Here is an 11,450-nt window from a genome sequence, read left to right as displayed (position 1 = left end):
CCCCACGCAGTGTTTTCTACTCAAGGGACAGGATGGATGTCTTTCCTCATTTCTCAGACCCAGAGAGACATTTCATGTCGAGGTCCACTAGCCGCAGACTTTCTACTGGATTTGTCCTTTCCCCAGCTCCCTTTCTCCCCCGAAGACCGCCAGGAGGGGTCGGGGAAGAGCCAGCAGATCAAGAGGGATGGGGAAGGGTCAAACAAGGTCCCATCATCTTTATCCAACAACAGTCCCCTTTTTTTAAAAATCAAAAATTTTTTTTTTTTAATTTTTTTTCCTTTGGGTTTGTACAAGAAATTTACAGTGTGAAAAATATACAAGTGAAATACGAGGCCATACACCAGGGTGTAGGGAGGGGCAACTTGGTCACAAACACAAATAAACGAGACAGACATTTCTGAGTTCTTCCTTTGGTCTGGCGATAGCCCCCCCCTCACCGCAGGCGAGAGGCTGCAGAGCTGGAAACCGGGGATCAGACCCCGTCCCAGCCCCGTCCCCCCGACACGGGCAGGGGAGGGCAGGCACATCTGGAGCAGCTGGCGCTGTCTGGCTCTCTCTGGCTTTGGAGTGTGGAGACGAGGGAGCTTCTTCCTCTCCCCAGTCCCCTGGCTGGTTGAGCTGGTGAGCGTTTGGGGTGAGTGAGTGGGGTTGGCAGAGTGGCACTGGCAACAGGTGGGGAGTGAAACAGGCTGTGTGAGCAGGAGCCTCTGGGTGACGGTGATTACAGGGACCTCCAAGGGGGGTTCTGATCTCGCTCATCCAAGTCACAGGGCAGCCCCGGGTTCTTGGCAGAGGCCCCGAGGCCTGGATCCCGGGGGACAAGTGGTTCCGGGGCCCTCCATGGACCTGAGGCAGCGGTCCCTTCAGTGGAGCTCCCTGCAGAGCGGGGCCCCCCGAGGGCCCTAGATTTCGGTGGCGGTGATCTCCTCCAGGCAGATGCAGGGGGCCGGCTCCGCCAGGCCCAGGTCGGCGAGCTCCCGGGCCTCCAGCTCCAGGCTGAGCTGCTGCAGCTCCTGCTCCAGCTGCCGGTTCCGCCGGTACATCTGGATGTAGTTGTGCTGCAGCTGCTTCTGGTAGCGGATCACCTGCTCCTTCTCCGCCTGCCAGGCCAGCCGCTCCCCCTCGAAGCCGTCCCTCTGCTCCTCGCCCCGCCGCCGCTCCCGCTGCAGCTCGGCCCGCAGCCGCTCCACCTGGGCCCGCAGGCTGCCCCCGCCGCCGGCGGCCACGCGCTGCGCCTTGGCCTCGTCGCTCTCCGCCAGGAGGAACGGGTCAGCGGGGGCGGCTGGCGCGGCGGGCTCCCGGAGCCCCGCCGCCTCGGTGTCCAACTGCCCGGCTTTCTCCCGAAGCCGCTCGGCCTCCTGGCGGTGCCGCTGCAGCTCCTGGGAGCAGGCCTCCAGCTCCAGCTCGCGGGCCCGGGCCGCCTCCTGGAGGCCCCGCACCCAGCCCTCGCTGACCCGCAGGGCCGCCCGCGCCTCCCGCAGGGCCACCCGCAGGGCCACCAGCTCACTGCCCTTCTGCACCAGCTCTGCCTGAGACTCCTTCAGTTGTTGCTTCAGCAGGGAGATCTCGCCCGACTTCTGGCACACCTGGTGGTGGGAGGCAGGCAGGAAGGATGGTGAGGGGGGTTCTCCCCGGGTGTGTGTGTGTGTGTGTGTGTGTGTCAGGCCCTGACAGCATGCTGGACGTTCTGGAGAGGTTTGGTCCTCGTACCCATTTTACAGATGAAGATACTGAGGCAGGCCTAGCGGCAGGTTCAAGGTCATACAGTTAGCCAGCGGCTAAAGTGGCTACTGACCCAGATTTTCCCCTTTCAGAGTGGTGTCCTTATACCACTTTGGTTAAAAGCACACACACAGGAGTCAGACTGACTTGATTCAAATCTCAGCTCTGCCGCCACAGCCTGGGTGTGATTTTGGGCTCCAGCCTTGCTGGGCCTCAGTTTCTGCATCTCTACAACAGGGATGTTTACAGGGCCCACCTCACGGGACTGTTCATGAAGACTCAATGTAACATGCTTTGAACAGTGCCTGGTGCATAGCGAGCGCTCCGTTCCGGTCACTGGCTGGAAGGCAGTGGGCGGGGATGCCCACGGCTGCGGGCACCAGACCAGGCCGAGGAGGCAGCTCCCTCCCAGCTCGGGAGGTCAGAGGGCGACCTTCATCTCGCAGAGGGGAGGAAGGGGAGGCCCGCTAGGGGTGGCCGGCTCCTGGGGGGTGTTCCCGGGCCCCTCTTTCTAGGGGATGCTCCTGCAGGACCCCGCTCCTTCCCCCCCCCCCCCCGGGTCGGACCCACCTCCCACTTGGTCTCCTCGAGCCGGGGCCCGAGCTCCCGCTGCTCCCGCTCGAAGGTGGCGCAGCGCCGCTCCAGCTGCTCCCGCTCCTGCAGCAGCTGCGCGAAGTCGTCCTGCAGCTGCCGCTTCTCCTGCTGCAGCTGGAACACCTGCAGCTGCAGCAGCTGCTGGGCGCGCTGGGCCCGCTGCGCCTGGGCCGCCCCGTCCTCGCGCAGGGCCTCGCGCCCCCGCTGCCGGTGCCGCTGCCGGTCCTCGTACACCTGCGGGCGAGAGGCAGGCCTGGGTCCCGGCGGCTCCCCCGGACGCCGAGCCCGAGCCGCCCCCCATCCCTGACTGCTCTGCGGGCCTCCGGGGGCGTTAGGCGGCTGGGTGACACTCAACAACAACTGCAATAATAGGACCACAGGGACAAGCACTCTCAGGACAACAGAAACAACAGTAATAGCAAGCACTTACATGGCACTTCCTAAGTGCCGGGCATTCCTCTAAACACTGTCCACCCTTGGCCCTACTCATGAACTCCGAGAGAATAAAAAATATCCCCGTTTTGCCAAAACCGGTTTGGCTCAGTGGATAGAGCGTCGGCCTGCGGACTGAAAGGTCCCGGGTTCGATTCCAGTCAGGGGCATGTCCCTTGGTTGTGTGCACATCCCCAGGGGTGTGCAGGAGGCAGCTGATCGGTGTTTCTCCCTCATCGATGTTTCTAACTCTCTATCCCTCTCTCTTCCTCTCCGTAAAAAATCAATAAAAAAATATATTTTATATATATATATATATATATATATATATATATATATATATATACACATATATATCTCCCCATTTTATAGATGAGGAAACGGAGGCTTAGTACTAACAGGCAAAGGGCAGTGCTGGGTTTGAATCCCCACCACGCTACAGTGAAGCCAGGTCACTGGGTGGCAGTGGGGTCACGAGTACAGCTGCCCGCCGCCGGCCCCCACCCCGAGACCCACGGAATCGCTCCTCGGGCTCCCAGCGCCTCCGGAGGCCCTGCCGCGCCGCCCCCCACGGTCACACGGACGACACCTGGCGCACGGTCACCTCACTCTCCTCCAGACTGTCCCGCAGCTGCTGCAGCTCTGCTTCTCGGTCTCGGAGCTTCCCCTCCAGGGCGCAGTGCAGCAGCGCCTCGTCCGAAGGGGGCGGCGGGGGCGGGGGCGGCGGCGGGGAGCGCTCCCCGCAGGAGCTGCTGTCCGGGGAGGCCCGGGGGCCGCTGCCCGAGAGGCCTCCGGCCGCGCGGCCTCCCAGGGAGCCTGTGCTCTTGCTGGAGGAGGAGCGGCCGCTGTCCGAGTGGGAGGGCCCGGTAGGGGCTCCGCGGGCTGCTGGCCCTGGCAGTGCTCCCCGCCCGGGGCCGTGGGAGGGCAGGTGCCCGCCCGGGGAGCCGGTGGCTGGCTCGGCGCCCCCAGTGCTGTACGTGGGCAGGCTGGACAGGGAGTTTCGGCCCGAGTCGGACAGCGTCCCTGACGGGCAGCCGCTGGCCCAGCCGCTCAGTGCCAGGGGTTTGTCAGCAGCGGAGGAGGCGGAGGAGGAAGAGGAGGAGGCGGCGCCCCCAAACAGCTGTGTTAGGCTGCCCTGGCTCCCCGACAGTCCGGTGGCCCGAGGACCCAGGAAGCTGGGGAGAGACGGCGCCCCTCGAGGTTTGGGCAGGACTGGCTTGAAGGCCGTTGGGCGGATCAGGATTTTCTCCATGTTCTGAAATGAGGTGCCACGAGACACTGCTCAGTCTTTCAAAGCCCTCGCCACACTCCCTGTCTTCCCATCCGGGGGCCCCCCATCCCCATACATTAGTAATGGCTGCCACTGAGAGCCTCCCGCGTGCCCGCTTTAAGCCAAGTAACTTAAAAGGTCCATCTCTCGTCAGTACAGAAGCCACACGAATGACACATGATCACTGTCCGCATATCACGGGGGAGAACATGGAGGCTGAGCACAGTTCAAGGTTTGCTCGAAGCCAATCGCACGGCCGTCGTACGACAGCAGCCGTTTCAAACAGCGAACATTTATCGAGTGCACAGTAGATGCCGGGTACGAGGCTAAGCACTTTACATATGTCATTTAACTTTCACAACAGGCTTATGGGAGCTGACCGATCGCCTCCATGTCGCATAGATGGGAACAGGCTCAGGACGGTTGGTAATCGAGCCAGAACGAGGCCGAGCTGGGATTAGAACTCGGATCTGGTGAGTCTGGAGCCCACACGCTTACACAGACCCCCACACTCCCCCAGCTCCTCCAGGGGGCTCCCGATCCGCCCCCCGGGCCCCGAAGGAAGGCCGGCCCTCACCTTCTCCAGCTTCCCGGAGACGGGAATGAGCTTGGGCGGGGGGCCGCGGAGGTGGGCGTTGTGCGCCCGCTGCTCCCGGGCGTCCTCGAGGTCGCTGCTGGGGGTGGACGGGGACTCCGTCCGGAAGTCCTCGTTGATGTAGGTGAAGGTGGTGCCGGGAACGGCCTTCCTGGGGGGCACGGCCGGGCACAGGGGCTCCTGGGCCTCGTAGCCGCCCCGCAGCAGCCCGTCCTGCTGGCGGAAGAAGGTGGGCCCGGGGGGGCCGTGGTGGCGGGCGGGCGCTGGCCCCCCGGGGCAGGGCCGGCCTGAGATGAGGCTGCTCACGCTGCCCATGGCCGGGGCGTGTGGGGTGGCGGCGGCCTCAGGAGCGGGCTCCAGCGGCACCGGCAGCGTCTGCACGATGGCCATGGCGGCAGCACCTCTGGCCTGGCCGGGGGCCTCCGGGGGAACCTGCAAGCAGGGCAGCGGGGTCAGAGTCCCTCCACCTCGAGCCCCTCCCTGTGAAAGGTCCCCAGTCCCTCTCTTGGCCCCTCATCTCAGGTCGAACAGCCCCCCGATATCAACCATGTTAGCTACTCGGTGCCCCCAAGGCTCCCCCTCGGAGCGCTGGCATGAACCTTGGTTCTCCCTGCACCCCAGACCACTGCCCGGCGGGCTCTGAGCAGGGCGGAGGGCCGAGTCTTCGGAGCAGGGATGAGGAGGGGACAGGGGAGGCCCAGCCCCGCATGGCATCCCCACAGAGGCCAGGACCAAGAGCGGAAGGCTGCTGGGCGGATCCAGTTCCCCGGGACGGGTGGCCTCCTTAGAGGGCAGTCTGGCCAGAAGCAACCTCAGGGACGAAGTCAGCAGCCCAGATGGTAATTAGGGAACAAAGAGCCAAGGCCGGGCCGGGCCCAGCCTCCCCAGCTGGGCCTCAGTTTCTCCCAGACACAGAGGCGGCAAGGGCGAAGCCGGCCAAACAAGAAACTCGGAGCTCTCAGGGCGCCCAGAGGTGCCCTCTGGGAGCTCCTGACTCCACGCAGGTGCATGCTTGTTGCCATGACAACTTCTAGCCTCACCATACCCCATCAGCTGGGCCTAAAGGAATCCACACGGGCCTGCTGCCAGCTCCTACGAAACCCCCAGCTTCAGGTGGTCCCCAGTGCGATCCCAAAGGGGTGAGGGCAGACGCCCCACCATCACCTCTGGCAGCTGCTTCAAGATCTCACTTCCCTGGGGCCCTGGGAAGAGGGCTCCACCCCCCAGGCCCTCCTCCTTCCTGGAAGGGGACAGCGAGTCTCCGCCCGGAACTCCCTCCATCCTGAGGCGAGGACGAAGACCAGGACTCCGGCATCTGCTGAAGTCATCACGCAGAGCGAGCGGGGGCCAAGAGGCGGACAGAGAACTGACTGCGTAGGAGCAGGAGCGTGTGCGTGTGTGTGTGTGTGTGTGTGTGTGTGTGTGTGTCTGGACGCACAGCCTGAAAATGAGCACCGTGTACATGAAAAGGTGTGCGAGAACATCATGAATGGGAGAATGTGATTTGATATGGGTAGGTAGATAGTCATACATACGTGAGTACACGTGTGAATTCACACGGGTGCATTTTACAAGACTAAGTATGTGTGTGACTGGGGGGGGTCACTCTTACAAAGTATGTGAAAGTTCCAAATGCATACACAGTGAGTTTATGGCGTATGAGTGTGACTACACGAGAGAATACGTGTGGACAGATGTCCACTCACATATACCTGAGTTTATATGTAAACTCACATTATTTTACACAAGTGTGTTAACAGGGAAGTGAGTGTGTATACGTGTGTACAAAGGAGTGTGTGTGTGTGTGTGTGTGTGCACAGGAGCACGTGAGAGAGAGGGTGAGAGCCGGGGTGGCATGCTGGCAGGGCCAACAGGGTGAGTGGGAGCGTGGCTTTTGTCACTCACTGGAATGTGGGGGAGGAGAGAGATTCTCTGACTCCTTTGCCTGATCTGCTCCCCTTCTCGCTTGCTTGTGTTCCATTAAGTCCACCCCCACCTCCCTGCTCAAGGCAGAGACCCTGGGACCCTGGAAGATGTCCAGGCCGAGGCAGGAGGAGCTGGGGGAGGGGGAGGGGAGAGTGGTGAGCACTGTCTACCGCACAAGTGCCAGCGCTGAGCAAAGTGAGTGGATCACCCCCTCTTCTGCCCTCTCCCAGGCGGCTCCAGGGCAGGAGAAAGCAGGGGGGCAGGGGCTTCTCAGGGGGCAGCAGGGGCTGGCACCTCTGTCTGCACCTCCCCACCTCGGTGAGCCCTGAGAAAGTGAGAACCGCGGGGAGGAGACTCAGAGACAGGGACCCAAAAGCCCAGAGACAAAGACTCCGAGGCCCCAGGGTGTCAGGTAGACAAGGAGACAGACAGACAGACTCGGTGAGGCCAGAGCCCCGAACCCCACGGAGCCAGGGGCCCCGAGATCCGGAAGAGACAGAAAGTTGGGCCCTGCGAACCAGACGCCCACGGAGCCGGAGCCGGAGCCGGGCGCCTGGAAGGCCAGGCCCGGCCGGCCAGGCTCCCGCTCTCTCCCGGAGCCTGGGAGAGAAGGAGGGGCAAGTCGAGGCTCCATTTTGAGAAAGGCGGCTCTGGCGGTGGGAATGGGAACCCCCCCTCTCCCCGGCACCCCCGGGCTGACCCCTCCGGCCCAGCAGCCCCCCTCGGCGGGCCGGGGGAGCAGAGGGCAGCGCTCAGCCGCGGCCCCAGCGAGGTCTGGCCAAGGTCCCGAGGCCCACGGACCCGTGCCGGGGCGGAGGAGTTGGGGAAAGTCTCCCCCTCACCCAACCCCAAGGAGCAGCCAAGTGGGAACAAGGCGTTTGGGATCACGAGTTCCCATTCTGCAACAGGAAGCCGGGAGCCCCCATCCAGCCGGGACCCCCCCCCTCCCCCGCCGCCTCCCTTCCATAAAGTGGGGCCGCGGCGGAATGCCCCCTCCCCGCCGGCAGAAGTTGGGGCGCCCCCAGACCGCCTCCCCGCCGCGGCCCCCTCACCTCCGCCGCTCCGCTCCATGCTCAGCCCCGGGCCGCCCCCCGCGCCTCCGGCAGCCGCCCGGCTCCAGCCCGCGCGCGGCCACTGGCGGCCGCCAGCCCGCCCCGCCCGCCCCGCCTCCGCGGCGCCCCCTGCGGGGCAGCCCCCGCCCGCCCGGCCGGAGGGGGCGGCGCGGCGCGGGGGTGGGTCCCAGGGGCGACCCCGCCCCCGGGGCGCGGCCTCCGCTAACCCTGCGCGTCACGCGTGTCCGGGCGCACGCGGGGGCTGCGACCCCGAACCCCTCTCCTCTCCCCCCAGCCGGTGGCGGTGTGTCTGGGGGTTCGGTCGGCTTAAGACTCGGCGGCGGCGGCGGCGGGTCACTCTCCAGCTCAACCCCGACCGAGCGCGGGGCCCGCGGCAGCTGGTCATTGTTCCAGCACAAAGGGCCCGGCGGCCGCCCTGCCCCCTCCGCTCCTCCCGTTGAAGCGTTCCCCAGGGTTCTCTCCCCCCCCCCAAGACACACCCCGACTTCGGAGCCCAGAGGGGGAGGCTGAGGGTCAGCTGCCGCCCACTCTCTGCAGCGGCCGGGCCCCGCGCCCCAGCGCCAGCCCAGCCGGGGGCCTAGGCTCGGCCGGCGCCCGCCCCACCCCCGCGGCCAGGAGGAGGCACACTTGGCTTTGCGGGGGCGGCGCCACCTGGCGGCAGGTTCGGAAAGCACACCCAGTCATCCTGCCCGCCCTCCGGACCTCGGCGTGGCCCCTACCCGGATCCACCGCGCTGGACCCTCCCCACCCTGAGCCCAGGCCTGCCCCAGGGGCCGCTCCGTGCTCTTCAGCCTTCCCACAGAGCCATCGGTCATTGCTCGGAGAGGTAGCCCCAGGCCCTTCAACAATCACCCGGATGGTTACTGGACCAAACCCCACACCAGCCTCACAACATTCCACCGTCTTGTCCGGGTCACCGATAGTCTCATCCTCTGGCAAAGAACACCGCCTTTCCCACCTTCGGTTCCACACGGCCGCAGATAAGGGTCCACTCATCTCCTGTTTGCCACCTTCCGACGTTCCCTAATCTTTCGGGCCCACGCACACAGAGACCCACTCGGAGTCACACAGCTGCTTGTGCACAGGCTTTCACAGCTCGCAGTCCTTGCACCCAGTCCCAATCCTAAACACACTTCCTCTCCTGAGCATCTTCCACACGCGGACGGCCTTGTCCACAGTCACAACTTCTTACACGTACACACGTTTCTCAAGCATCCTACCGCACATACTTTCCTGCAGGGGTCTCTGTGACCTGGCAGGTCAGCTGAAGCCAGCATCCCTGGGCAAGGACAGCCTCCTCCTGCCCCCCCCCCCCCCCCCCCCCCCCCCCCCCCCGGGGCCAGGCCTGCCAGCGCTCCTCTGCCCCAGGAAGGAGCATTTGCCCCCACCCTCCCCTTCCAGGCCACAGACCTGGCGGACGCTCAGCTCTATTTTTAGCTCTATGGAAAGGGTTGTTTTTCTTTCTTTTTCCCTGGAAAGGGAACCATAGCCCAGCCACCCTCACTCAGGCTCACCCCCAGATCCTCAGCCTCCAAAGAACAGACGGGAGCCCCCCTCTCCAGCGGAGACCCCCTCCTCCGGTCTTGCCCAGAACCCAGCCTCCTGGGGCACCGGGAGCCGCCTCCCCTTTCTGGCAGCAGGCCCAGGAGCTCCAGCCGCAGCTGGGCCCGGCGTGTGCGTAGGGGTGGGGGGTGGGGCAAGGAGGGAGGCTCGTGGCCCCTGCCCCCTCCCTGATGGGGGCGGAGGGCTCGTCCTCCCTCGACCCTCATGAGGGGTATAGGCCCCCTCCAGTGCTGAGGGGAGGATGATGCTCCTGCATGCTTTGGGGGAGGGGGTTTTCTGCTCCGACTTGGAGGGGGGAGCTCCCAGCTCTGCTACCCAGGCTGGAGGTATGGGGCAGGGAAAGGTGGGGGGGGGGGGCGGGGGCAGGTTGCTGTCCTCAGCCATCCGCAGTGCCCGGCCTCCATGCCTTCCGGGCTGAGTGCACCATGAATGTGTTGGCGAGAAGGAAGGCAGGAGCCCAGGTAACCCCACCCCAGCCCGTGTCCTGCTCTCCTGCGCTGCCCCGCCTCCAGGGGGCACAGTGCTCCCGTTTCTGGAGGAGGGTTTGCCACCTCTCTAGGCGGAGAATGGAATACAGGTCCCCCTACCCCCCAGCAAGGGACCCGGAAAACTCGCCCCGGGCTGGGGAGGGACGTCGGGCTGTGGCCGGGGTGGGGGAGGCACAGCCCACGGGTCCGTCCAAAAAGCGGTCACGTGCTCGGTGCCTGTTTACGTCTCAGTCTCCACCTGCAGGCCCCGGGGAAGCAGGAGCCGTGTGAGGTGTCCCACCCCCGTCAATTGTCAATTCCGCGACCACAGAGGTCCCCGTCCGCCGGGGTCCGTGCGCGCCGGTGACGCGGCTGCAAGAACTGCAGGAGCTACCCGCTGGGCGCGTCCTCTCCCGAGGGCACGTGTGCTCGCGTGTCCCGAGTGCGTGCACGGGTCTGGGTGCACGCGTGTGTGGGCCCGGCGTGTCCGTTTCCGTGCCGGTTTCCTGTTCAGACGCTTCGCCTGCGTCCCGGCGTGGGGAACCCCCCTCCTCCTCGTCCCAACCCCCAGCTTCGCCGGACGGGAAAGTTTACTCTGGAGCCGGGATGTGTGGGAGGCGCGAGCTCCGACACCCTCGCGGCCCCGCCACTCACCCGATGCCACCTGCGTCGCCGCTCCAGCTCCTGCCCGGCTCCTGCCCCAGCGCGGGCACCTCCTCGCTGCAGACTCGCCGGCTCTCCAGCCCGCCCCGGGCTCCGGGCGCCCGCCAGGTCCGGCCTGGCGGAGCGGGGCGGGGCCGCTGAAGCCGCGCCCCCGGCCCAAGGAAGGGAGTGGTCTGCCCGGCACCCCCGCCACAGCCGACCCAGAACCCAGCCCAGCGGTAGCTCGAGGTGGCCCGAGGCTGCCCTCTGGCCTCTGGCTTCACAACTTACTGGGTTTTAGCTTTAGACCCGGGGAAGGGGCGCCTAGGACGTGCGTGAGAGCTAAGCTACCTCCTTGGCTGTCCTAACCAAGCTGGCTCTAGGGCTTTCCTGCCGCCAATCCCTGCTCTGTCAAACCTGGTCCACGCTCGGCCCACTCCCCAGACACAGGGAAAACCCCTGGGAAGCAGACAAAGAAGGCTCGGGTTACACCAAGACAGACCCGCCTCTCCTCCCCCCTCTCCCCCCACGGCTTGGGTTGGGACTGCCTAAGCAGAACCAGCACCTAGCTCGCCCTTGGTGTAGGTGTCTGCCCAGGGGAGCGAGCCTGCCGGTTCGGGCTCCTCACAGAGCACAGCCTGGCTTCCCTTGAGCTCATAAAGTCCCACCCACAGGCACAAACAGGAAATTGGCCTGTATTTCAGGGAGGCACCCAGGGCTCCCTCCCTCCGTGGCACCTGAGGCAGCCTGTGGGAAGGCAGGCTGGGATTTCTATAGGTATCTGGGCCATAGTCATGGCCTTAGCACTCGGACAGCAAGAACCCAGTGCGTTTAGCCCCTTCTCCAACACATCCACAGCAAAGCAGCTGCCGGAGGACCGGAACGGCCCCCTCACAGCAGGTCTGAGTGTGAAGCTGAAGAAAGGGCCGCAGATCCCCAGCCCTGCTCGGCCGGGTCCTTCGGGAGCTCTCAGGGAGAGGCTTAACCTCCAGTTGGATGTGGGCAGGGCACTCTGCCTCGGTCCACGTGGGCTGGGTACAGGGACACTGGCTCCCAGGGGTCCCTCCCACTGCTTTCTAGGCTCGGAGCACTGCTGAACACATTGTGGGCGGGCTCACCGCGATGTGAAGAGTTTGACAGTTGTGAAATGCAACGTGTTTGCA

At 64.9% G+C, this 11,450-nt stretch overlaps 1 protein-coding gene across 3 annotated transcripts; it reads right to left on the bottom strand.

The window, feature by feature from the left end:
- Positions 1-238: 238 nt before the first annotated feature.
- Positions 239-10,423, bottom strand: LZTS2 (leucine zipper tumor suppressor 2). Of its 3 annotated transcripts, none has more exons than XM_084903776.1 (5): positions 10,300-10,423; positions 4,599-5,048; positions 3,341-4,006; positions 2,296-2,553; positions 239-1,589 (listed from the first exon to the last, which is right to left on the bottom strand). In XM_084903776.1, exons 2-5 carry the CDS (start codon positions 5,004-5,006, stop codon positions 906-908), a joined length of 2,016 nt encoding a protein of 671 aa, XP_084759902.1. In that variant the 5' UTR covers positions 5,007-5,048; positions 10,300-10,423; the 3' UTR covers positions 239-905. The 3 variants fall into 3 exon arrangements, with proteins under 3 accessions (XP_084759902.1, XP_084759900.1, XP_084759901.1); XM_084903774.1 differs by lacking the exon at positions 10,300-10,423 and adding an exon at positions 7,595-7,724; XM_084903775.1 differs by lacking the exon at positions 10,300-10,423 and adding an exon at positions 7,595-7,724 and having other exon boundaries at positions 3,356-4,006.
- Between the last annotated feature and the right edge of the window lie 1,027 nt (positions 10,424-11,450).

Source organism: Pipistrellus hanaki (genome assembly GCF_964339955.1).
Source record: "Pipistrellus hanaki genome assembly, chromosome: 14".
NCBI classification, from domain to species: domain Eukaryota; kingdom Metazoa; phylum Chordata; class Mammalia; order Chiroptera; family Vespertilionidae; genus Pipistrellus; species Pipistrellus hanaki.
Note: the sequence above shows the minus strand (reverse complement) of the source record. Positions and strands in the feature narration are given on the sequence as shown.

What these genes read in the sequence shown, in the direction of transcription:
- LZTS2 (XM_084903776.1), bottom strand. Translation starts at nt 5,006, where the DNA reads ATGGCCATCGTGCAGACGCTGCCGGTGCCGCTGGAGCCCGCTCCTGAG. An exon ending in TCTCCGGGAAGCTGGAGAAG is followed by an intron (nt 4,007 to 4,598) that starts GTGAGGGCCGGC and finishes ACCTCATTTCAG; the next exon opens with AACATGGAGAAAATCCTGAT. An exon ending in GTGAGGTGACCGTGCGCCAG is followed by an intron (nt 2,554 to 3,340) that starts GTGTCGTCCGTG and finishes TCTCGCCCGCAG; the next exon opens with GTGTACGAGGACCGGCAGCG.